General features: G+C 33.8%; 1 protein-coding gene across 1 annotated transcript in view; it reads right to left on the bottom strand.

Annotated features, from left to right (window-relative positions):
• LOC140449603 (lysosomal alpha-mannosidase-like) overlaps positions 1-23966 on the bottom strand; it is a 71978-nt gene that overhangs the window by 33402 nt on the left and 14610 nt on the right. Inside the window, exons 5-10 of the mRNA XM_072542824.1 lie at positions 17543-17748; positions 11860-11993; positions 9237-9370; positions 6060-6282; positions 2411-2625; positions 290-489 (exon numbers count right to left, since the gene is read on the bottom strand). Coding sequence (XP_072398925.1) covers positions 290-489; positions 2411-2625; positions 6060-6282; positions 9237-9370; positions 11860-11993; positions 17543-17748 — 1112 coding nt within the window. The remainder of the gene's footprint in view (positions 1-289; positions 490-2410; positions 2626-6059; positions 6283-9236; positions 9371-11859; positions 11994-17542; positions 17749-23966) is intronic.

Raw genomic sequence — 23966 nt, 5'->3', positions numbered from 1 at the left:
AACCCAGTGAAGTACAACAATTTTATATTGCCGCAGTAAAGATACGTCCACAACTACAAACCTAAGTTTGTATTTGAAACCAAATTCAGTCAAAGAATACGTAGCATATTATTACCTCAATTTACATTAAATGGTACTCCGCCCACAGTAGCTAATAAACACAAGATACTAGGTTTAATTTTTTATTAATTTTGTTGATAATTTTTGATAAATTTGATCATTTAATTCTTTTCATTCAGTTATGTATTACTGCAGCAAAAATATAATAAAGTAATTATAAAAAAATTACCTTCTGGTCCAGTAAGTGTGTAGTTAACGTTATTTACTGGTATTCTCAGGAAATAATCTATGGGCCTTGTCAAAGGGTTATAAACAACAATCAAAGATCTGCTTTTCATCGTATGTTCACAAATGCTTACGTTAGTTAGGAGACATGTTGATAGTGGTAATTTAACATCAACAGCTGATTCATTCACTTTAAGTAGCTTTCTGTAAAGTAAACATCAAAAATGTATAAAGGACAACTATATGACTTTATTTATCCAATTTTCGTAGTTGTAAGACTATACTCTGATTAAGATTGATTATGAACAAATTTTCTTAAACCTAAATTTCTTGTAAGAATGTGAATTATTAACGCAACTCAAGGTACATCAGTGTGTCATTAAAACAGTGATAAAAAAATTGTTACTAGCACCAACCTAAAAATACTTAGTTCAAATATCTTCTTCTTCTTCAGATGCAAATCCACTAATGGATGTTAGCGATCACATTTTCCATTAATTCTCTATTTCTTGCAATATGTATCAGAGATTGTATGTCGTTAATCCCTGTCCATTGCCTTATGTTTCGGAGCCAGGACATTTTCTTGCGTCCCATTCCTCTCTTGCCTTCAATTTTACCCTCGATTATAAGTTGGAGGAACAGGTATTTTTCATTTCGCATGATGTGACCTAGATACGCCGTTTTCCTTTTCTTGATGGTTTCGAAAAGTTGGCGTTCTTGGTTTATTCTTTTAAGGACATCTATATTTGTGATTTTCGCTGTCCATGGTATTTTTAGGATACGGCGATAGAGCCACATTTCGAAAGCTTCTAATCTGTTTATATCCCTCGTTTTGAGTGTCCAGCCCTCTACGCCATATAGCAGCACTGACCACACGTAGCACTTGGTAAACCTTAGTCTCAGTTGAAGATCGAACTCTGAACAAGTCAGTACCTTCTTGAATTTTACGAAAGCTTGTCGAGCTTGCTCAATGCGACATTTTACTTCCCTGTCCGATGCCCAGTCTTCAAAAAGCCACGATCCCAGGTATTTAAATTTACTCACTCTTTCAATGGACTTAGTATTCAGTGTTATGGTGGAGTTTTCAAGTGCATCTAAGTTTCTGGAGATGATCATAAATTTGGTTTTTTTGGTATTAATCTCTAATCCCATTCGCTTACTGTATTCTCTGATTATAGTGACAAGTTGTTGAAGATCGACTATGTTGTCACAAATTAAGACACCATCATCAGCATATCGTATGTTGTTGATCAATACTCCATTCACTTTGATTCCCATCTTTGCATCCTCCAAAGACTCTTGAAATATGGCTTCCGAATAGATATTAAATAAAAGAGGGAAAAGCACACATCCCTGTCGAACGCCCCTACGTATATGTATGAGTTTGGATATAGAATTGTCTATTTTTAACTGTGCCGTTTGATGCCGTGAAGGAACACATCCTTCTTCTGATCGTAACAATTTTGGAACAGCACCTGTGTTGCTACTATTGCTTCTCGTATTCCTAAACCTTGCCTAAACCCGAACTCGGAGTCACTGATGTCCCATTCACATTTTTTGTATCACAAGATTCTATACACTAAATATTTCAATTAGTTCTCTGTGCTTATATATTTGTTCCTCCATGTAAAGTTCTTTCTCTAATTAGTACTACTAAACAAATTGTAAAAAAATATAAGAGAATTGAAGAGAGAGAGAACAGAATATGGAGAGGGGAGATCAGAAAAACATAGTATTACACCTATTACTTCAATAGAAACATGTCTGCATGAGAAACATAGCTGCAGAAAGAAGTCCCTTACTGCAGTATGTTATGCTTATGATTCTGAATAGTATCATTTTCCAAATCCCTCACTGCTGAAGTATTTAGAAATATTATAAATGTTTCTTGACAAAAATCATTTAAAAATCTGCGGCAAATTGACTAGTTTCCATGCCAAACACAATATTATTTTTATCATTAATGATTCTAAGCAACTTATTCTGGACTGTATAATTTGTAAATTACTGCCAGTTGTCTATATGGAACTCAAAACGTCAAAATAAACTAAAATTTAGTCAATTCCCATTAAAAATTAATAGTAAATTATTTATTTCTTTCCTAATTATAAATACCAATACTCACCTTAATATATTCGCAACATTTTCTTCATTAGTTTTTATAGCATCTCTTAGCATTCTAGAATAATCCTGCGCCACTCGTTCTTTTTGTGTACCAGTAATAGCGTTGTGGTCTTGTACAGTAGCAACTGCCTCTCTCAGACTTCTCAAATTTTCTTCGGCTTTCGACCCATTTATAATTTTTCTCATTTTGGCAAATGAATTGATTTGTTGGGCTGCCTTTAAAAAGATTAATTTCTGTAGAAAATTTAATTAAAGAAATATATACGATATACGGGTAACACATAGACAGCCAATGTCCATTTTTAACCCAGATATTACTACCGTCCTTTTAAAAGGCAGTGTAAATTATGCGTAATTTAGGTTAGTACAGCTACCAACTGATAGATGGCTCTAGATGGAGTGTTTTCAAGAGCCAGCATTCGACAAGTTTTAACGATTTTAGTGCGCGCACATGCTGTAATTGTTAGGTTATCTGTGTAAATTGCCAGGTTTTGGACTACAAAATGGATGCTTATAATTGGAGGTAAGTCTAGAATTAAAAAACTCTTATTTCACGGCATTGGCATGTGGATCATTGTATAATAGGGACTTATGTACGTATATTCTTGGCTCGAATAGTTGTCACGTTGTTTCAAAGGCTCGCCGCTTGGGATTTCATTTTGTTCTTTTAAAAGGACGGTAGTAATTAGTACTACCAACGTGCGTATTGTTTCAGGAGGCCTCTCAAATTGCATGAGCTATTAGAAGAGCTTGATTCTGATGAAATCCCAGTCCCTCCAGATGGTTTGATCATATTTCCCCCAGAAAATGCCAATGATGATGTCACCGATTGCGACTCCGGCGATGAAGAACTAACTACAATAAAAAATTTACCGGGTAGTCAGTTGAGAAACGATGTAGAACTTGTTTTTGACAACGCGACTGAATTACCACAAGATTATGTGAATTCCAGCCTACCAGAAGAAGATTCGGACGATGACAATATACCATTGGCTTTGTTTCTTTCCAAGGAAAAGCTGCCCCATCAATTAGAGAAGAGAATATCTGCACACTGGATTCAAGGAGACTTGTATCAACACCCTGATTGTACTTACTGGAAAACTCAATTTGGACCGAAAATGACTCAGTCGCCGATGGAAATTTTCAATTTGTTTTTTGATGATGAAGTCATCAATTTGGTTACCGAATACACTAACATCTACGCAGGACAAAGAAATCTTTTGAACGACATTACTCAAAATGAGATTCGATGTTTTATAGGCGTTCTTGTATTGAGTGGTTATGTGGTTGTGACGAATAGGTACATGTACTGGGAAAATCGTGACAATTCGCACTACGCAATGGTGGTAGCTGCTATATCTAGGGATAGATTTTCCCACATAATGAAAGTTTTGCATGTTTGCAATAACTTGTCATTAGATAAATTTGATAGATTTGCCAAGTTCGACGTAATAAACAAAAAATTTATACAATTTTCCCCTTTAGAACAACATCACAGCATAGATGAGGCAATGGTTCCGTATTTTGGTCGCCGTCCCACAAAACAATTCATCAAGGGAAAACCAATCCGTTGGGTGTACAAAATGTGGGTAGGAGCCCTTCGTCTATGATACATAGTTTGGTTTTCTCCTTACCAAGGTAATTCCACTACAATACCTGAACAATATAAAGTCCTTGGATTGGGTGCATCAGTAGTTCTATCCTATGCAGATAGATTGAATGAAGTATGGCCTCAAAGGCGATTCCATCTTATTTTTGATAATTATTTTACTTCTATTCATTTACTGCATGAGCTAAAACAAAGAGGCATATTTGGTACAGGCACTGTAAGGGAAAATCGCACCATGAAATGCCCTTTACCCTGTTCATCTATTATGAAAAAAACTGAACGTGGTAAATACGAGTATCGTCTTGATAAAAATACAGGAATAGTGGTTTGCCGCTGGCATAATAATAATATCGTTTCTATTGCTTCCAATTTTGTACCAGTAATGCCTTGCTTCTCTGTAAAGAGATTTTCACAAGCAGAGAAAAAACATATTCAAGTTCCTCAACCAAATATTGTTAGAATATACAATAACTTCATGGGTGGCGTTGATCGCAGTGACCAGAACATCAGTTTATATCGAGTGTCCATAAGAGGAAAGAAATGGTATTTTCCCCTTTTTGCTCATTGCGTTGATATGGCTATTCAAAATGCGTGGCAGATTCACAAAACTCAAGACGGTAAACTGGATCAACTTGAATTTAGAAGATCTATTGCAACTAATATTTTGGAAACTTTTAAAAAAGAAACAAAACGCGGACCTTCTAAGCGGAATTCGAATTCGGTAGCCAATTCAAGATATGACGGTATTAACCACTTGGTTCTTTATCAAGAAAAGCAATCGCGATGTGGATATTGTCACAAAAAAGTCCAGTTTTTGTGTGAAAAGTGCAAAATACCTTTACATCCAAAATTTTGTTTTAAATCCTTTCATTCTTTGTAAATTGATACTAATAAAATATATATGATATCTGGTACCGTATATTACTACCGTCCTTTTAAAAGAACATGTCAAAACTTGACAGGTATCGTCATAAAAAATATATGATTGTGTTTTTTGGTTCCATATGCTATAATTTCCATGAAAATTCGAAATTAATTCAAAATGTTAACAATAAAAGTTTCAGTAATATCTGGGTTAACTTTCCATCATGGTGTCTCAGAAAAACACTTTACGACTCGGTAGTTAAGTATTGTAAAAAGTGTCAAAAAGTTGCACAAAGTGGATTTTTTATGTACGAAATGTGGAACGTGTGGAATGTGGAAAATATATTAAATATATCGACGATGAAACAATTATATGTGATTATAAGTGATCCGGCAAACGAAATCTTGGATAAAGAGACTGACGATGAGAATCCGAGGCTAACTGAAATCAGGTACTTAAAGAAAATTATTAATCAGAATGAAATAATAATATCAACTCAACAAATTACGATAAATTTACTGAAAGAACAACTGGATTTTTTTAAATATAATGCAATTAACCGACCAGTCGCCATCTACTCAACAAAATATGAATTTAATAAACCATTCTAATAGAGACCTAAATTTTGAACGACCGAAACAGTCTAGCAGTACAGAATATGCAAAAAACAAAAAAACTACACCCGAAAAAAAATTTCCTTAATGAAACTTCAGCTATTGATAAAGATAAGGGGTTCCTCATCAAAAACTGTGTTGAAAAATGTTACCAATACAATAAAAACAAGTTGTTTCCTTAATCGAAAATAATAAACAATTACCAGCTGATATTTTAACAATACAAACGGAGGCAAAATGTTCAGATAATATTAATTTAACAAACGATGAAAATTTGGAAAACTATTAGGCATAAAAATGGAATGGACGTATATTTATAGGTAATAATGAGAACTCTAAAATCAGTGGTGTTCCAAAATTTAGTCATCTCCATGTGACTAGATTAGACCAACATACAACGGCAGAAAAACTTAAGAAGATGTTTTCAAAACACGTCGTTAACGGCTAAGCATCCCAACATATATATTCATCTTTTAAAGTCAGTAGGTTTTTTTATGAAGCACACAACACATTGCCAATAAAATACCTTACCATTGTCGTTTTGCAAAGAGCAAATTCTTACCTTTAAAATATTACTACTAGTTCGTTCAAGTTTCTTTAGGGCAGGCCTTGATGTGTACAGTCCTGACCAGTAGCTGTGCTGGTTCTCGTTATATGGAAAGAAGTCTTCAGTTGTCATATGTTCCAAGAGAACTCCTGACTGCTCTATTTCTTTTACGTAACAAGACGGTGTCGAGTAAAATATGTTGTAGGTTTGATTATATACGGGATGATTCTGAAATCCCCTAAAAATTTGAAAAATATTATCAGTGTTTGTAGGTCTATAAATTAAACTTGGACTTGGATTTAGAACTCGAACCGATGCTGGATATGATATACTGAAATTGGCAATATCATTAGATAAGGCAATTTTGTTAACATATTTCAGGAGAATCGCCTTAGTAAAAAAACCAATAATTGTGTTTCCGAATACAATTGGAATATGAAAGAATATTTTGTCATATGTTGGAAACCTACTCTACTTAAAAAGTAATGTCACTAACATGGATAACTATCAACCAATAAGCCTTCTTTCATAATTCTTAAAAATATTCGAAAAAACAATATATTCCAGAATACAAAACTTTTTTACTTCAAACAACTTAGAAGTTCTCAGCATGGGTTTCTTGCAGGGGATTTATGTAGACATCTACCTACGGTTTTATATCAAAAATTTTAGAAAAACTAGAGGCAAAGATAAAAACACTGGGTGCTTTTGTGGACCTATCTAAGACTTTCGATAGCCTAGATCATGTTCTCTTATTACAAAAATTACATCGTTATGGAATACAGGGACCGGCATTAAAATGGATAAAATTGTTTCTTACAGATAGGTCACAAAAAGTATGCTTAGAGAATTAGGGATGTAAGGTTTACTCTGAACCGGTCAATTTAAAATTAGGCATACCGCAAGGGATCAACTTGGGGCCTTTTCTCTTTTTGGTATATATAAACAACCTTTTAAATGCAGTAGTTAGTAGTTTCTCAAACCTTGTAAATTTCGCTAATGACTTAAATGCGCTTTTCTAAAAAAAAAACATTAGGAATATTCCTCACAATGGCAGAGTAAACTCTAAGCAACGCTGAACACTGCTTTAGTGGAATTAGACTGATAAAACAGTACTTTAGGACCATCCAGTCACGAGAACAGTTCCCAGTTCCCAGATTTGATTTATAATTAATAATTAAAGTAATTAATTAATTAAGTTAATTAATAACAGTCAGCTTAATGGCTTAATCATATCATAAGCAAGAAAAGCAGAACATAATAATATATATTTTGTAATCTGTGATTAATAATCACTATCACTGACTCATTAAATGCTCTATTGGGTGTAAAACAAATATACCGTACAAATCCAATATTTAGGGCTATAAAAAATAAGATAAATGTAATTCAATTAACTCGAAAAGAAGTAGCATTTATCTGGGTACCGTCGCATGTAGGAATAGCTGGAAATGAGAAAGTGGACAACCTAGAAAACACAAGTCGAATAAACTCACAATACACAACCAAAACAATAAATTACCCATATTCCGATCTCAAAAACGTAATTAAAGACCACTGTTTGAACATATGGCAAGACTACTGGAAAGATTCAGGAACCAAACTATATGAGATTTATCCCCTTGTGAAGACCATCTTGAATAATCCATCCAATAGAAGGGATCAAGTAACAATTAACCGACTAAAGCTGCGGCCACAACGGCGCACCGCACATCGCATAGTACAACGCACAGCACCACACCCCGCACCTAGCTTAGCCTTTGCTTTGAACATTAGTGGCCGTATTGACGCACCGTGCATCGCACATTTATTTGGTAATAATAATGAAAATATACAGGTTCCCCCTGGAAGGCTCAATAATAAAGCAAAATGGATACGAGAAAACTTTAACTTATTTCCGTAGTCATTAAAATATAATTTATTATACAATTTTATTGTTTTATTTACCTGTTGTTTCACATTCCTCTGTTACTTCTTTCCACAGTTTTGATAAAACCAAACTATTGTGGTGGCTTTTGCTTTTTTGTTTCAAATTGGTTCACGAATAAACACACAACTAATAATTAATTTGTCTTTATCCATCCCTAGAATAATCAATGTGCGAAGTGCGAAGATCAGAAAATACTAAGCTCAATTTACGTAGGCGAGGCGTTGGTACCCAGCCATGTGCGAAGGAAGGAGCGGTGCGTCGTTGTGGCCACGCACATTTACGGCAATGCTTGTATTTCCTTCTCTTCAGCGAGGCTATTGTCAAGGCTAGGTGCGGTGCGATGTGCTGTGCGCCGTTGTGGACGCCACTTAAGAATTGGACACACTGCACTGACCCATAGATTCTTAATCAACAAAGAACCTTCTCCAACCTGCAGAAACTGTTCTCTCCCATTAACGGTGAAGCATATTCTGATTGACTGCCAGTACCACGAAGAAACAAGAAGAAAATATGGAATCTCAGATGACATCAAAACCACTTTAACCATAAACACTGACCATGTAATAAATCATTTAAAAGATTTACGTTTATATACATTTATTTAATGTAAATAAAATGAACTCTTGTGTACGTTACTCCACTAATAACCCTTCGTGGTTGATGTGGATTACATGTTTTTTCTAAATAAAAAAAAATGTGACGTTATTTGCTCAATTATGTTAAAAAATTTATGCAAATAAAAATTTACTCTACTCTACTCTAAAAAACTGAATTTTGCACATTCTCACATATATTAGGATTATGTTTTATTTGTTAGTATTCCATGATTAAAACATTATAATTTGCATGAACAGTTTTTGCAGCTTTTATAAACCATCCTGTATTATTTATCGTCATCTGCCCATCTAACTTTCCACTATTCTCTATTAGATCGTTGTTTAAACAGTAAAAGTCAGCTATCTTAGGCACTTAGGTTTTTAGTGCATTCTTTTAAAAATTTTTACTTCATTTTGATTGATTATAATGATATTTCTTAATTTATCAGAAAAAAGTTTAAAGATTACATTTGTTTACCAGACAAAATTGAGCTAGTACAATCGTTAGAATAAACAAATTTGCTCAGATTGCAACTAAGTATTTGTATTATTTCATTATTTTTTCGATTAAATCATGATAAGTAGAAAAATATTATAATAACTGCATAAACATACAAAAATATCTCCTGATTAATCAAGAAATTGACAAAGTAATTATTTACTTACTTTATGAGTTTGTCAATATTTATATAATTGATTTCAGCAGCTTGATACTGTAAATCTCCTCCCATGGGATATAGAATATTTTTTGTTCGGAAATATTTAGCATAGTGGTCTATATTTTGTGCGAATTCATCTACCTAAAATTCAAAATAAAAAAAAAATTACAAATTCTATTGCGCAATAGAATCATGATGGGATATTTCGTTAGACCATTATCCCATTCTAATTAACCTAGACTCTAAAGTCATATTTAGAAGTAAGCCTCTAGTCCTAACCAATAACCAAATAAACTGGAACATATTGCGATGCACTTACAGAACAAATATTAATGAACTTGCCAGTCAAAACAGAAATACAAATTGAAAACGCTGTACAATATCTTACTATTTCCATAGTAGGCGGAATGGAGTACTACTCTTGAACAGACAATGGAAGTAAAGTATAAATTGTTCTCTAAGTGTAAAAAGCTTGACTGAAGAGAAAAGAAAACTAGGGAGAAAGGGTCAAAACACACACGCACCTATTGACAGAGCAAACTTAAATAGAATTTCCAGAAGACTTAGCAATCTTGTAAAAGAAGAAAAAAAAATAAGGGGATCCAAACTTATCTAGAAAATCTGACGCCATTCATAGATACAAACTATTCTTTATGGAAAGCAACAAGAAAATTAAAAGTGCCACAAGGCGCCATACCTCCTTTACAAAATGCCAAAGGTAAATGGACAAGAACAGACACAGAGAAATCCAAGACAGTCACAGAACATCTTTCGAAAGTATATAGTCCATTTAGCAGAGTAGTGCCTGTAAGACAAGAAGAACCACTTCATTTTTTTATTGACGCTCCATATCAAATGGAATTACCAATCCTCAATGAAACATTAAAAAAGCAAAACAGATAATAAAAAATGAGATAAAATCCAATAAGGCGCCGGGATACGATCTCATTACTTGTAAGGTCCTTCAAGAACTAACCCATAATGGCTACAGAATAATTACTATGATCTTCAATGATATGTTAAGTGATGAGTGTGTTGCTTTTGTGAGTCCATTTCAAATAGGTAAAAGAAAAAAATTAGACTTACTCACAATCAATTTAATTTTACTACCCAAAACGACCGCTTTCGCTTTCTGAAATTTGCAAAGCATCTTCAGGTCAAGCGGTACAAAGTAAATTATATGCTGAAATTATAAAAAGCCCATAGTAGGGTGCTATCTTATAAAGATATAGATCAAAAAAGTTATAGTAATTATGCCAATATTACATCATCATCTTTGGCTCGACAATCCTCTGTGGATCTTGGCCTGCTCTAATATTGGCCAATATTACATGTCTGTGTTTATTAATATGCATAAAATTGATTTAGCAGACAAAGTGACAACCCACAAATTGGTAAGAGATAATCTATTGAATTGTAATAAATTAGAAATAAACAAAATACTACTTATATGCCGGTACAAGAATTTTTATATAATGATTGGTGATACATAGTATTGCTGATAATGGGTGATCTTCAGTCAATGTTGTAACTGTCTGACAATTAACGAGGAAGTTTCTTGAGGGGAGAGATGTTAACAGATGATATACGAGTAAGGTATATGTTATTGTTTGTTGAATGAAAGAGTGATGTTTTATATTATTTAAATTATTAAAGTTATTTATATTTATTAAAGACATAAATTTTTGAAATGTGTATTAAATTATTGAAATTTTTACAGAAAGAGGACATTTGTTAACACTTGTTAAAAAATTCTATTGGAACGAAACCTAGAAGAAAAAGTAAATTTATCCAGCTTATACAATCAAATACCTGTTGGTAGTCAATGAAGCATATAATCATAGGTACTTAAAATTTCTCTACAAACCTCGCTTGTTTCTGAGGTATTTGGTAATGTAGATGAGTTTTTTATCTGTTTTTGATGATATGCAACAAGATTTTACTAGCATGTGTTATATAATACCATACTCAAACAAAAACTGGATAATTTAGAAAAAAAACAAGCATAAAATATCAACCCCATCGAAATAAAACATTTGAGAGAACTGCTCAGAAAAACCAAAAAAGACGGAATAAGAAATAAAGATATCAGACCAATGACAAAACTCAAACCTATTACTGAGTACATCAAACAGAACCAAATGTTAGGTTCAAATTAATAGAAACGGTTTAATTCATATTAACAGAACTAAACTCGAAAGGATTATAAGGTCAATATTGGGAAAAAATTGGAAGTAGAAGGAGAAAGATAAAGGTAAGACTCGAAAATAAATCAATAGGTTAGATCAAAAAAATAAAAAGGAATAAAGGGAAAACTATTGAAGAAGTAAAGACGATGCAAAAATAGAATTACATAGAAAAAAATAGGTATAAGAATAATTGGAGACCCAATCAGATGCTTGAAAATGCAATAGAATATAAGAAAAAAAGAATACTATATATAAATAAAAATAATGAAAGCATTTTTATTTATTATTCTATATAAGATCAAAAAGATATCTGTTTAGTTAATTGTCCAAATGATCCAGGGAAAGATATACTTATATGTACCAAAAACAGTTATTTAAATGCTATCAGCATGTAGATACATAATATGTATCTCATTTATCTGTTTTAAGATTTTTACTAACCTTTTTATCCAAATTATAATCAAAACTGTCTGGATCATCGTTAATAGCATCTGAACTGCATTGGACATAATCCCAACAAAAACCACTTGGAGCATAATAGCTGCCCATGATACTGGTGAAAATATTGCTCTTCTCTGAAATTATGAAAACATTTTTTTAATAATAAGTTGCATTAATGTTGCATAATGTTGTCTTCACGTTTTACTGGCAATAATTTTTAGGTTTTGTGATTCTTAGAGACGCGATTTTTGTCATATTTGCAATCAGTTATGTAGTAATCATTATGATAAGTATGCAAAATAAATACAAAAATATAAAAATAAAACTGTAAAAAACAATAATACGCCCAGTCCGAACATAAGGGTCAGAGACCTGGACGCTAACAAAAAGTTTTGAAAACATGTTAAGATATTTCGAAAGAAAAGTACTAAGGCGAATCTATGGAGAAGTGAATGACAATAAAGTGTGAAGAAGATGATACAACTTTGAACTTTATAGAATATACTAGAAACCAGACATCGTAAAACATATAAAGATAGAACGTCTGAGGAGGATAGGGCATATAATGCGGATTGAACGAAATGACCCAGCTGGAAAAACGCTCCTTCATAGACCCATTGGTCAGAGAAGAAGAGGAAGACCCAGAACAAGGTTCCTTGATAACATCGATGAAGACATGAAAAATATGGGTGGTAAAGCCAAAATGATAATGATGTAAAATAAATATTTTATAAAAGTTTGTGTAAATTATGTTTATAGTGGGCAGCTCATACCTTGGAAAGACGTTATCTCAGTTTATGTATTTAAATTTTTTTTTAACGTAGCACCTTCTAGCGGTTTCGAGGTTTTTGAATTCCGTCACACATTCACAGATATCTGAACATTTATAGACAAGTATAAACAGTTTAGCTGGCAAATCGCCAGCTACGACAAAGAACAGGAGTAGCTGATGCAGTAGAGAGAGTATCAACACTGAAATGGATCTGGGCAGGTCACGTGGCTCGAATGACAGATAATAGATGGACAAAGCGGATACTGGAATGGAGACCAAGAGATGATGCATACCGAAGCAGAGGTCATCCACCAACACGTTGGACTGACGATCTAAAACGTTGTCATAGGAATTGGATGCAAGAGGCACAAGGTCGAAATAGATGGAAAATTATGAGGGAGATCTATGTCCAGCAGTGGATAAGCGAAGAGTGAATGATGATGATGATAAACAGTTTATATGTTAACCCTTCATTATGCGCGCAACCTTCCCGAACGCCATTACTCGTAGGTCCAATGAACCTATGATTCACCATTTAATTACTAGCTGATTTTTTTTAATATTTTCGTTATTATTTTAATATTACAACATAAATAAATATATTTTATAAGGAAGTAAATAACTAAACAGATTATAAATGCGTAATACTCTCCATATATGGAGAAAACAAAAAAAAAACGACTATTTATGGAATTAATAAAAAGTTATTTAATAATTGAAAAATAACATAGACACGTGTTTATTAATATTTATTAAAACATCCCTCGCTATTTTTTTTCTTTGCGTTGTTTCCTTGTTTGTTTGTAACAAGATGCACAGTGTTTTATTTTACTTCTGTTTAAACTATTTGCTGCTTGATCCCTTTCACGTGTCTCCTCTTGTTCAAGTTTATGAGGTTTTGAAAGAGTTTGAAGTTTACTCGGCTAAACTTTTTGTCAAATTTTTTAAAAAGATCCGTCTCGTAATATACTCGTTATACAGTGTGTAAAAGCCAAATGGAATAAATTCATTATTTAGGTTACTGTACATATTTATAAAAAATCCCGAAACAAGTCAAATTTAAATTATAACTTGACATTGTTTAACGTAAAAATGCAACCTCTACCTTCAACCCCCTTAGAATGACAGGTACAACCCCCAATTTTTAAAATAGGAAGTATAAGCTTGTGATATATCGTTTGAAAGGTCTTTTCATTCTCCATTCAAAAATGTTGTCGCTTTCAAGTTTATTAAGATTAATTAAGATAAAATAAATTAAAATCATATGGTTACCGAAATTCGCTAAAATATACTCAAAACTTATTTCCCGTTTAGGTCTTGATAATGAGAAAGTAAACAACAACCATAGCAATGTGGTTTTTAGATGGTAACCATTAAAAAACTTTAAAGAATTTCCGTGACAACGTTATTTTAACACGCATTAGTAAATTGTTGTATTTAAGTCAGTATTTTAATTTAAGTAAAAAGTTCGTTCAATTCAATTCTGAAAAATGGTTAGATTAACGGAAATCCATAAAATAACAGTTTTACAAATGAACAAACACCCGAACACAACAGGAGGTAACTCGAATATTTCATGAGAAATTTCCTAATTTACCGCCTATATCCCAAGGAACAATAAGTAAAATAGAGAAGCAGTTTCGCGAGTTTGGTCATGTAAGGCAGATAAAAAAAGCAGCTGCCAATGCACTGAGTGATGAACTCAAATTAGATGTGTTGCTTGAGTTTCAGGAAAATCCACATACATCGAGTAGACAGGCATCCACTACATTCAATGCTAGCCATACATCGATAGTAAACATATTAAAAGAAAATAAATTGCATCCCTATAAGATGATACCTACTCAGGAGCTCATGGAAGACGATTTTGATAGGAGAACTTTTTTTTGTGAGCAAATGATGGACATGTTGGATAACAATATTATCCAATTAGAAGACGTTATGTTTTCTGATGAGTGTACTTTTTCACTTAACGGTCATGCTAATCGGCAAAATTGCCGCTACTGGGCCACGGAAAATCCTCACTGGATGAGAGACGAACACACTCAATACCCTCAAAAGGTTAATGTTTGGGCAGGGATTGTAGAAAACAATATCATTGGTCCCTTTTTCATTGGGGGCAACTTGAATGGCAACAATTATTTGGCACTACTTCAAAATTGTGTCATTCCAACGTTGGCAAATTTATATCCTGATCCAGGAAACCCTCAAGTTCCAGCGAATACGATATGGTTTCAGCAGAATGGAGCACCACCACATTACCAACTTAATGTCCGGCAGTACCTCGATACAATATTTCCCAATCGGTGGAGAGGGAGGCGAGGATCGATTGAATGGCCAGCGCGATCACCTGATCTTACATTATTAGATTTCTTTTTATGGGGATATGTGAAGAGCCATGTGTACAAAACTAAACCTTCTGATTTAAATTACTTAAAAGAACGAATAACGCTTGCGATTAGGTCGATCACGCCTGTTATGTTAAATAATGTTAGAAGAGAGTTTTATTTGAGATTAGGATGTTACCAAGACGTTCGCGGTGAACATTTTGAACATCTACTTCATTAACATTCATAGTTATTTTTCGTGTTCTACATTTTATTACATTTTGCATTACATTTTAGTTTTTGATTGTATTGTTACGAATTTCGGTAACCACATGATTTTAATTTATTTTATCTTAATTAATCTTAATAAACTTGAAAGCGACAACATTTTTGAATGGATAATGAAAAGACCTTTCAAACGATATATCACAAGCCTATACTTCCTATTTTAAAAATTGGATGTTGTAGGTAGGGGTTGAAGGTAGGGACTTAAAAAAGAAAAACATATACATAATGATCCATTTAAAATAAGAAAGTTCATTAGATTTTTAGCAAAAAGAGTGATTTGACCACAATGTAAATACCACCATAACATTGGCGGCATCGCAAGAGCCTTACGTACCAAAATTTATAAAATCCTGCACAGCATTTTCGAAATAATTAAGGCGTTCCATACTTTAAGTTCACCCTGTAGTTTGAAAATAAAAAAAAATAAAAACATTGTATTAAAAGTTTAAAAAGGTGTTGTAAAAATATTTGTAGGTACTTTAGAACATATTCTGCTATGATTTTAAGATGTGACATTTTTACACTCTAAAATTGTAGCATTTGTAAATTTCTTAAAATCCCCTCGTATATGTATTAAATTGAAATTCCCTTATATTCCCTTAAATTCCATTATAATAACGAAGAATTTTTTCAATGTTTCTTAGTTCGTATCTTTCAATTTAAAACCCAAATAATCTTTCGTTCTTTTTACGTCGCCTAAGTCGATAATAAATCATTTTATTGTTTGTTTATGTCACAGGCGCAAATTCTTCGATATTTCTTTGTTTAAACCGCCCGATATTGCGTTTTCAAATTAGGAATTTACGTCTTGAATTTCCGTTGTGTCTTGTTTATGTGTTTTAAACCCAAAGTGCTTTGTTTATTCCAACTTATGCGATCAATTTTTTAAGATAATTTCGTCACTTTCGTTGAAGCCGCGGTGAAGAGCGGTGATCTCCAGCGTCATGTCCAAATTCATCCATCGAATTTGTGGTTTTCTGTTTTTGCCCCCTTTTAATGGAAATATGTAGCAGTGAAAAGTAGTTTTGTACCAGTTAATGTTTTGAGTAAGGATTGGAAGAATCGTCGTTTCCATCCTCGTTTTGTTTCTCCCTGGTTGTCATCCAAGGCTTTTTGGCAGTTTGGAGATGGATTTGTTCGTGTGTTCGTTACGCAGTGAGTGGAGCCCAGGTCTACCCCCAGTTAGTTGCAGTTATGGTTCCAGAACATTCAAAGTGTGATTTGGTGAATTAAGGTAACTTTTGTTTCAAATTTTAAAGTAAAGACAAACATTTTTTCTAACAATAATTGCTTTCATAAAAATTTAAAAAATAGTAATATTTAATATTGTAAATTTTGAGTTTTGTCTTTAGCTGTTATTTTATTTGTTTTCAGTTTTTAAAATTTAATGTTTATGACAGCTAGCTTTATTATTTTCGATATGTATTTGTTTTGTTTGTTTAAAAAAAAAGGTTAATCTCTGTGCGGTAAGATTTGCAAGTTTTTGTAGTATCTCCAACTCCTGGAGTTTGTAATATGTATGACATGTAAGTTTTTTCTGTATTTTCTTTTTTTTGAATTGTGACTATTAATATAGTGTTTTTATATTATCTATTTTGTAACTGTTTGTGGCAAGACACAATAAATGTTCAATTTTGTTTTCTTAACATTTTGTTTATTCTTTTTTAACTAACCCTTTTTGAGTTTAATAAGAAAAAGGTATGTTTTACATTTCTGATAAGTATTTCCCTAGTTACAACTAGTTTTTGTAATAGTTATAATTCGGCACCTTGAAGTGGCGCTCTTTATAAATTACTAGAGGTGTTTCCTGTTTCTTTTTGTTTTATTTGTCCCAAGAGATTTATGACTCTTTGTTTCATATTTTTGTAGTTGCCCAATCCAACCTCCTTGTCATTTACTTATCCACGACCCCAGCTCTCCTAACAAACCCTGAGTGCCGTTCGCACAAGTAGCGTTTATTTTGTTTGCCCTATTTCTACCCCAGTAGTTTATGTCCCCAATCTTCTACCCCTATGTTCTTACCCTGAGGTAGGCAAAAATATTTCGTTACAAAATCACTATTATTTCGCTCATTCGATTTTTGAATCGGATGGCGGCACTATTTTTTCTTCTAAAATGGCTTCTAGACTGTGTCCCCAAATTTCAAAATCAATGTTTTTGCCATCAAAAAAGTGGATATTTTCAGTGGAATTCGACATATATATAATACCTACTACCCAATACTTATTTCAATATTTTTTATTAATCATAAAAGTTTAAGTTCCTAATAAAAAATTTAAAGAAACAAATAATTTACCAAAATTATCGTTGGTGGTCCACATAAATTCAAGGTTATGGCTTATGTTCAAAGTGGCTCTTATGTCGTCACTAATATGAGTAAAGAAGATACCGTTGTAATCCATTTGCTGAAATATGGAAGCCTGCTCCCTGCTATGACCGAATGTACCTATCTGCCAACCAATTTTGGGACGACCGCATTCGCCCAAAGTGTCATTAAGTATTCTGAAATGTTACAAATACCTAAGATTTACTAAACTAACTATACTACTATGAAAAAACTGGAGAACATTATTTGTAACAACGGCTATAATATACAGCTGGTTCCTAAAAAAACTGATACGACTCTTAAAGCGTATTTTGTAGAAAATTGAGCAGTGCATTTTGACTAATAAATACTTATTATTTACATACTGTCACTGTCACTGTCAAATCTTAAAATTTGTCAGATAACTTATTCTGTTAACATCAAAAAATGGCTCCACATGCTAGCAAAGAATTAAAAGCAAGAATTGTAACGAAATTAGAAGATGGTTGGTCACTATCTGCCGTAGCGAACCATTTTAACGAAAACAGAACAACAGTTTTTAATATTAATAAAAGATGGAGAGAACAAGAAACTCTTGAAAGAAATCAAGGTTCTGGAAGACCAAAAATATCTACCACTCATGAAGATCGTAAGCTTTTGGAGAGATTAGAAGAGAATCCCTTTGAAGATAGGAAAACTGCAAGAATTATGTCACACTTTCCGGGAAGAAAGACGACAACTTGGTGCAAAATTAAAGCATCGCATCTTAGGTACCTAACTGCAACAAAAAAGAAACTCTTATACCACAACAGAAGCAATCAAGACTTATATTTGTTTTAACCCTAGAACCACAAGATGGGGTCGCCGGTGACCCCACCGCACTAATTTTTTTGACATGCATGCGATTCTGATGAATGCTGATGACTTGTAAATGGTGATGTGTGTTTTTATGTACGTTCACATTTAGTCGTGTTTGCAGAGCATTTCCGGTTTTTGGCCCCACCTTGTGGTTAACGTAACAAGTTTTTATCAGTAAGTTGTTTCTAAGTATTAATATTAATATAGCGTCTTATAGATTGATACAGTACTGCCAAGACAAAGATCTAGTCAGAACGAATACTTGGTATAAGTTATCACCCAGGAGGCTTTACACATGGAAGTCGCCTTTAGAGGACATGAGGGCATTATAAGGAACCAAATAGATAATGTGACAATAAATAGAAGGTACAGAAATGCTATTACTAAGGTATCTGCATTACCTGGAGACATAGAATCCGACCATAATCCCTTAGTAGCAAATAATAAACTGAGGCTCGCTATAGCTAAAAGAAAACACCAGAAGGTATCAGTAAACATTAGAAAACTCAAAAACAATGAAACAAGTGACGCATACATAGAGGAAATAAACAATAGGTTCTCTAATATGGCAAATGAGGATGATGTTACCATAAAAGAATCATTTGGTGAGGTGAACAACACTTTTCTACTCGAGAGTAAAACAACTACCAAGAATGAGTGGATGACAGAAGAAATATTAGACAGGTGTAAGATTAGACAGGACCAAGTACGGTACCGAAATATACACAGTCAAATTCGTAAAGAAATTATAGCGGCGAAGGAGATCTGGATGACTACACTTTGCACCGAGGCTGGAAACCTATATAAACTCGGCGACAGCTTCAATCTTCACAAGAAAATTAAGGAAATTGCTGGTGTCTTTAAGAAAAAAGTCACTGGTATACATGACCAAAATGAACTAATAACGGATCCTAGCGATATACTTAATACTTGGAAATTGTACACAGCCAATTTGTTCAATGATGACAGAACACAAAAACCACCACAACTGAAAGACCATTTGTATGGCCCAAGTATTTTAAAAGCTGAAATTGTACACGCTATCAAACTATTAAAAAGTAACAAAACCCCAGGACCAGATGATATGTACGCAGAAACCATCAAGTTACTCAATGAAGAAACCTAGACATTATTGTCAAGCTCTTTAACGACATTTACGATACGGGCTTGATTCCAAAAGATTGGCTTTGCTCTACATTTATCGCCCTACCAAAAACACCACGTGCAAACTTCTGCAAGAACCACCGACTAATAAGCCTAATGAGTCACTTTTTAAAACTTTTCCTGTACACTAGATTGTTTAAGAAATGTGAAGAGGTCAGTGGATGGAGTCAGTTTGGTTTCAAAAATGGACTTGGCACGAGAGAACGATCTTTGGTATGCAAACATTAATACAGAATTGTTTAGATGAAAGAAAGGACGTTTTTGTCTGTTTCATCGATTATGAAAAAGCATTTGATAATGTAAAACACGAATTGATGATAAAATACCTACAAGAGTTGGGATTGGACGACAAGGATGAATTATCTCCAATCTGTATTGGAACCAGACAGCAACAGTACGTCTTCAAAATTTCAACGAAACAGAAGATTTCTCCATTAAAAAAGGAGTAAGGCAAGATTGTATACTGTTTCCAATGCTGTTCAATTTATAAGTAGAAAAAGCCTTCGCAGAAGCAGCGGCAGTCTAATAAGGGTATTAAAGTTAACGGCATATTTATTAATAACATCAGGTATGCCGATGATACAGTCATAGTGGCAGATAACATCGAAGATCTTCAATGCCTTTTAAATGAAGCTAGGGGTTTGAAAATAAATATCAAGAAGATAAAAACAATGATTATAAGTAGAAATGATTACCCCAACGCAAAGATATATGTCTCTGGAGAAGAAATCGAACATGGTCAGCCAATTTAAATACTTGTGTTGTTTGCTGAACGACGGTTGGGATCCCGAGAATGAAATAAAGAGCAGAGTTGAACAAGCCAGAAATGCTTTTTTGAGACTTCGTAAGTTTCTGACTGATCGCAAATTGGGCCTCATCCTCCGATACAAGATGCTTAAGTGTTACGTGGGGCCTGTTCTCTTGTACGGAATGGAAGCATGGACGTTAAAGGCCAGTTCCATTAACAAACTTAAAGTGTTTGAAATGTAGTGCCTGCGTCGAATGCTTAGAATATCATGGACGGACAGGGTCAGCAATGAGGAAGTACTCAGAAGAGCGGGCTTACAGGATAGGGAACTTTTTAGTTATGTAAAAAGTAAGAAGACTGCATACTTAGAACACATATTACGAGGAGAAAGATATACTTTTCAGCAAATGATACTCTAAGGGAAGATGGAGGGTAGGAGAGGTCTGGGACGTAAAAAAATGTCATGGCTGCGCAATATTGGACAATGGACAGGAATCCACAGCTATGAAATGATTCACAATGCTGCTAAAAACAGAATTATTTAATCCTGACTATTTAACATCTCACCTGACAAGACGATGTACGGTGGATGCCTACGCAGAAATGCACGGCACCTTAAGAAGAAGAAGCGTCTTATTAGTTTTTTTAATAACAGCACCCTTATGGATCCAAATAAACGTTCTCTGACATAAGTAGAATTATGGAAAGCCCTTTATGAGGCAAAAATTAGTGGTAAAGAAAAATGTTCTTCTGGTGAAAGTGAAGATGGAGATTATGTATTACCGGACTACCATTTTGAAGATATATTTGATTTGACAGAATTGCAACAGGAGGATGATGTTGATTTGTATCAAAACGCCATAGACCAAGATTTAAAAGGAGACAATTGCCCCAAATTATTAGGTCGCAATAATTATATTTGGTATACACAACCCATAATTAGTAAGAACCAGTACTTCCAAAAAAAATATTGATCTTCATCTCTCCGGTCCAAGTAGGGAAGCTACACATACAACTAACATAAGACAATTATGGCAACTGTTTTTTTTTCTGGCTCGCTGAAATAATTTTGAATATCACAAATAAAGAGAAAGAAATTATCAAAACAAAATTTACCGTAGAACAATACTAGACTCATGAAACGAACAAAAGTGAGTTGTTAGCACTTTTTGGCTTATTATATTTTGCTGGAGTTTTAAAATTTTTCAGTAATTGATATGAGGTCTGAAAAATTTGGGATTCCCATATTTAGATGCATTATGTCCAAAAACAGTTTTGAACTTCTTTTAATGTGTTTACGCTTCGACAATAAAACCACTCCTCGTGCAGAACGTAAGGCTTTAGATAAGTTTGCACCTAACAGAGAAATATGGGATATATTCATTCAAGGTTGTCAAAAAAATTATACTACTTCAGAGTATCTAACAATAGACCAGCAACTGCTGGGCTTTAGAGGCAGGTGTCCTTTTAAAATTGTTATTCCCAGCGAGCCTAATAAGTATGGTTTAAAACCTGTAATGATGTGCGGTACAAAAACAAGCTATATGTGCTGCTATGCCATATATTGGTAAAGAGCAGGAAGATCCGCAGAAAGGTTCAATTCCTACCCAGTATATTTTAAAGCTAACTAAAAAAATTCAAGGTGCATTAGTACAAGATCATATGCAACAAAGAATGAATAATATACGGCTTCCGTAGAAAGATAAGAAAATCTATTTCTGATTATTTGGGATATCCAGCCAAAATACCCACTATAAATCCTCAGAAACGAAATCGTCGATGTAATTATTGTCCAAGAAGTAACCATAGAAAAGGACACTATATTTTTATTTATTGTGAAAAAAATGTGTATAATGAACACCAATTTAGTATTTGTGGAGATTGTAAATAATATAAAAATAAACTATTCAATTCCTAACTTCTTTTTAAATTGACTTTTGACATTTTAAAAAGTATTTGTCAAATATCAGTGCTTTTATATTTTGACTTACTCTCTATATTAGTTTTGCTTATTGTTATCTAACAATACATTTTCTGATTAGAAATCAAATCATTTAGTAAATTTTTGGCAAATAACTTTAAAAAACATTTCATCATCATCATTGGTGCTACAGCCCTATAAAAGAGCCTCGACCTTCCCAAGTCTATTACGCCAGTCAGTTCTATCCATTGCCAACTGTTGCCAGTTTGCTGCGCCTATTTGTCTACCATCCTCATCTAAACCATCCCTCCATCTGAGTTTTGGTCTACCCCTTTTTCTACTTCCCACAGGTTGTGACATAAGGATTCTTCTAGGAGGGTTGTTCTGCTGTGATCTTGCTAGATGTCCTGCCCATCTTAGTCTTCCTATTTTTATAAAGGATACTACGTCTTTACCACCAAATATATGTTTATATCTGTGATATATCTCGTAGTTGTACCTCCTTCTCCAAACACCATTTTCACAGATGCCACCAAATATTCTTCTCAGGATCCTTTGTTCAAATATAAGCAGGAGATTTTCATCTGCCTTGGAAATGGTCCATGCCTCCGACCCATATGTCAACACTGGTTGTATAAGGGTTTTGTATAGGGTTATTTTTGTTTTTTGGCTTAAGTTTCTGCTTCTCATATATCTACTCAGTCCAAAATAGCATTTGTTTGCTAGGATTATTCTTCGCTTGATTTCTTCCGTCATGACGTTCTCCTTGGTGATCAGGGAGTCTAAGTATGTGAATTTGTCCACCACTTCAAAGGTAGAATTATCAACCGTGAATTGGTGGCCGATGTTTCTGGCTCTATTGTTGGGTGTTGATGCCATTATCTTAGTTTTATTTTCAATTACTTGCAGGCCCATATTTTTTGAGGCGTGTGACAAGGTGGTATACATTTCTTCTAGCTTGCGTGTTGTGCGGGCAACTAGATCAACATTATCTGCATATGCCAAAATTTGGGATGATTTATTAAAAATGTTTCCTCTGCTGTCTATTTGGGCATCCCTGACCGCCTTTTCCAAAGCTATGTTGAAAAGGAGACACGCCAGCGCATCTCCCTGTCGCAGCCCAACATGCGTTTCAAATGCCTGTGATTGTTCGCCCTGTATTTCGACTTTGCAAACAACTTTGGGCATTGTAGCCTTAACCAATCTTATCAGTTTATCGGGGATGTGGAATTGATCCATGGCTTCATACAATTTATTTCTTAGGACACTATCATAGGCCGATTTAAAATCTACGAAAAGATGGTATGTGTCGATATTAAATTCATTGGTTTTTTCCAGTATTTGCCTAAGCACAAAGATCTGATCTGTTGTTGATCGACCAGGCCTAAAACCACTTTGATATTCGCCAAGAAGCCCCTCTGAATATTCACTCAGGCGACCATATAAAATACTCGAAAATATTTTGTATGCTGTATTAAGGAGGGTTATTCCCCTATAGTTTCTACATTCTAATTCATCGCCCTTTTTGTGTAGCGGGCAAACGATCCCAATACACCACTCTTCTGGGATTTGTTCCTCATTTCAGGCTCTCAGTATGATTTTATATATATGATTAGTCAGAGTAGCACCTCCACATTTCATAAGTTCCGCGGGTATACCATCACTTCCTGGAGATTTATTATTTTTTAGGTGTTTTATTGCATCCCGTACTTCCTGAATTGATG

This window comes from Diabrotica undecimpunctata, chromosome 9, assembly GCF_040954645.1.
Source record: "Diabrotica undecimpunctata isolate CICGRU chromosome 9, icDiaUnde3, whole genome shotgun sequence".
NCBI classification, from domain to species: Eukaryota; Metazoa; Arthropoda; class Insecta; order Coleoptera; family Chrysomelidae; genus Diabrotica; species Diabrotica undecimpunctata.
The sequence above is the reverse complement of the archived record's forward strand: the minus strand, read 5'-3'. Positions and strand labels throughout refer to the sequence as shown.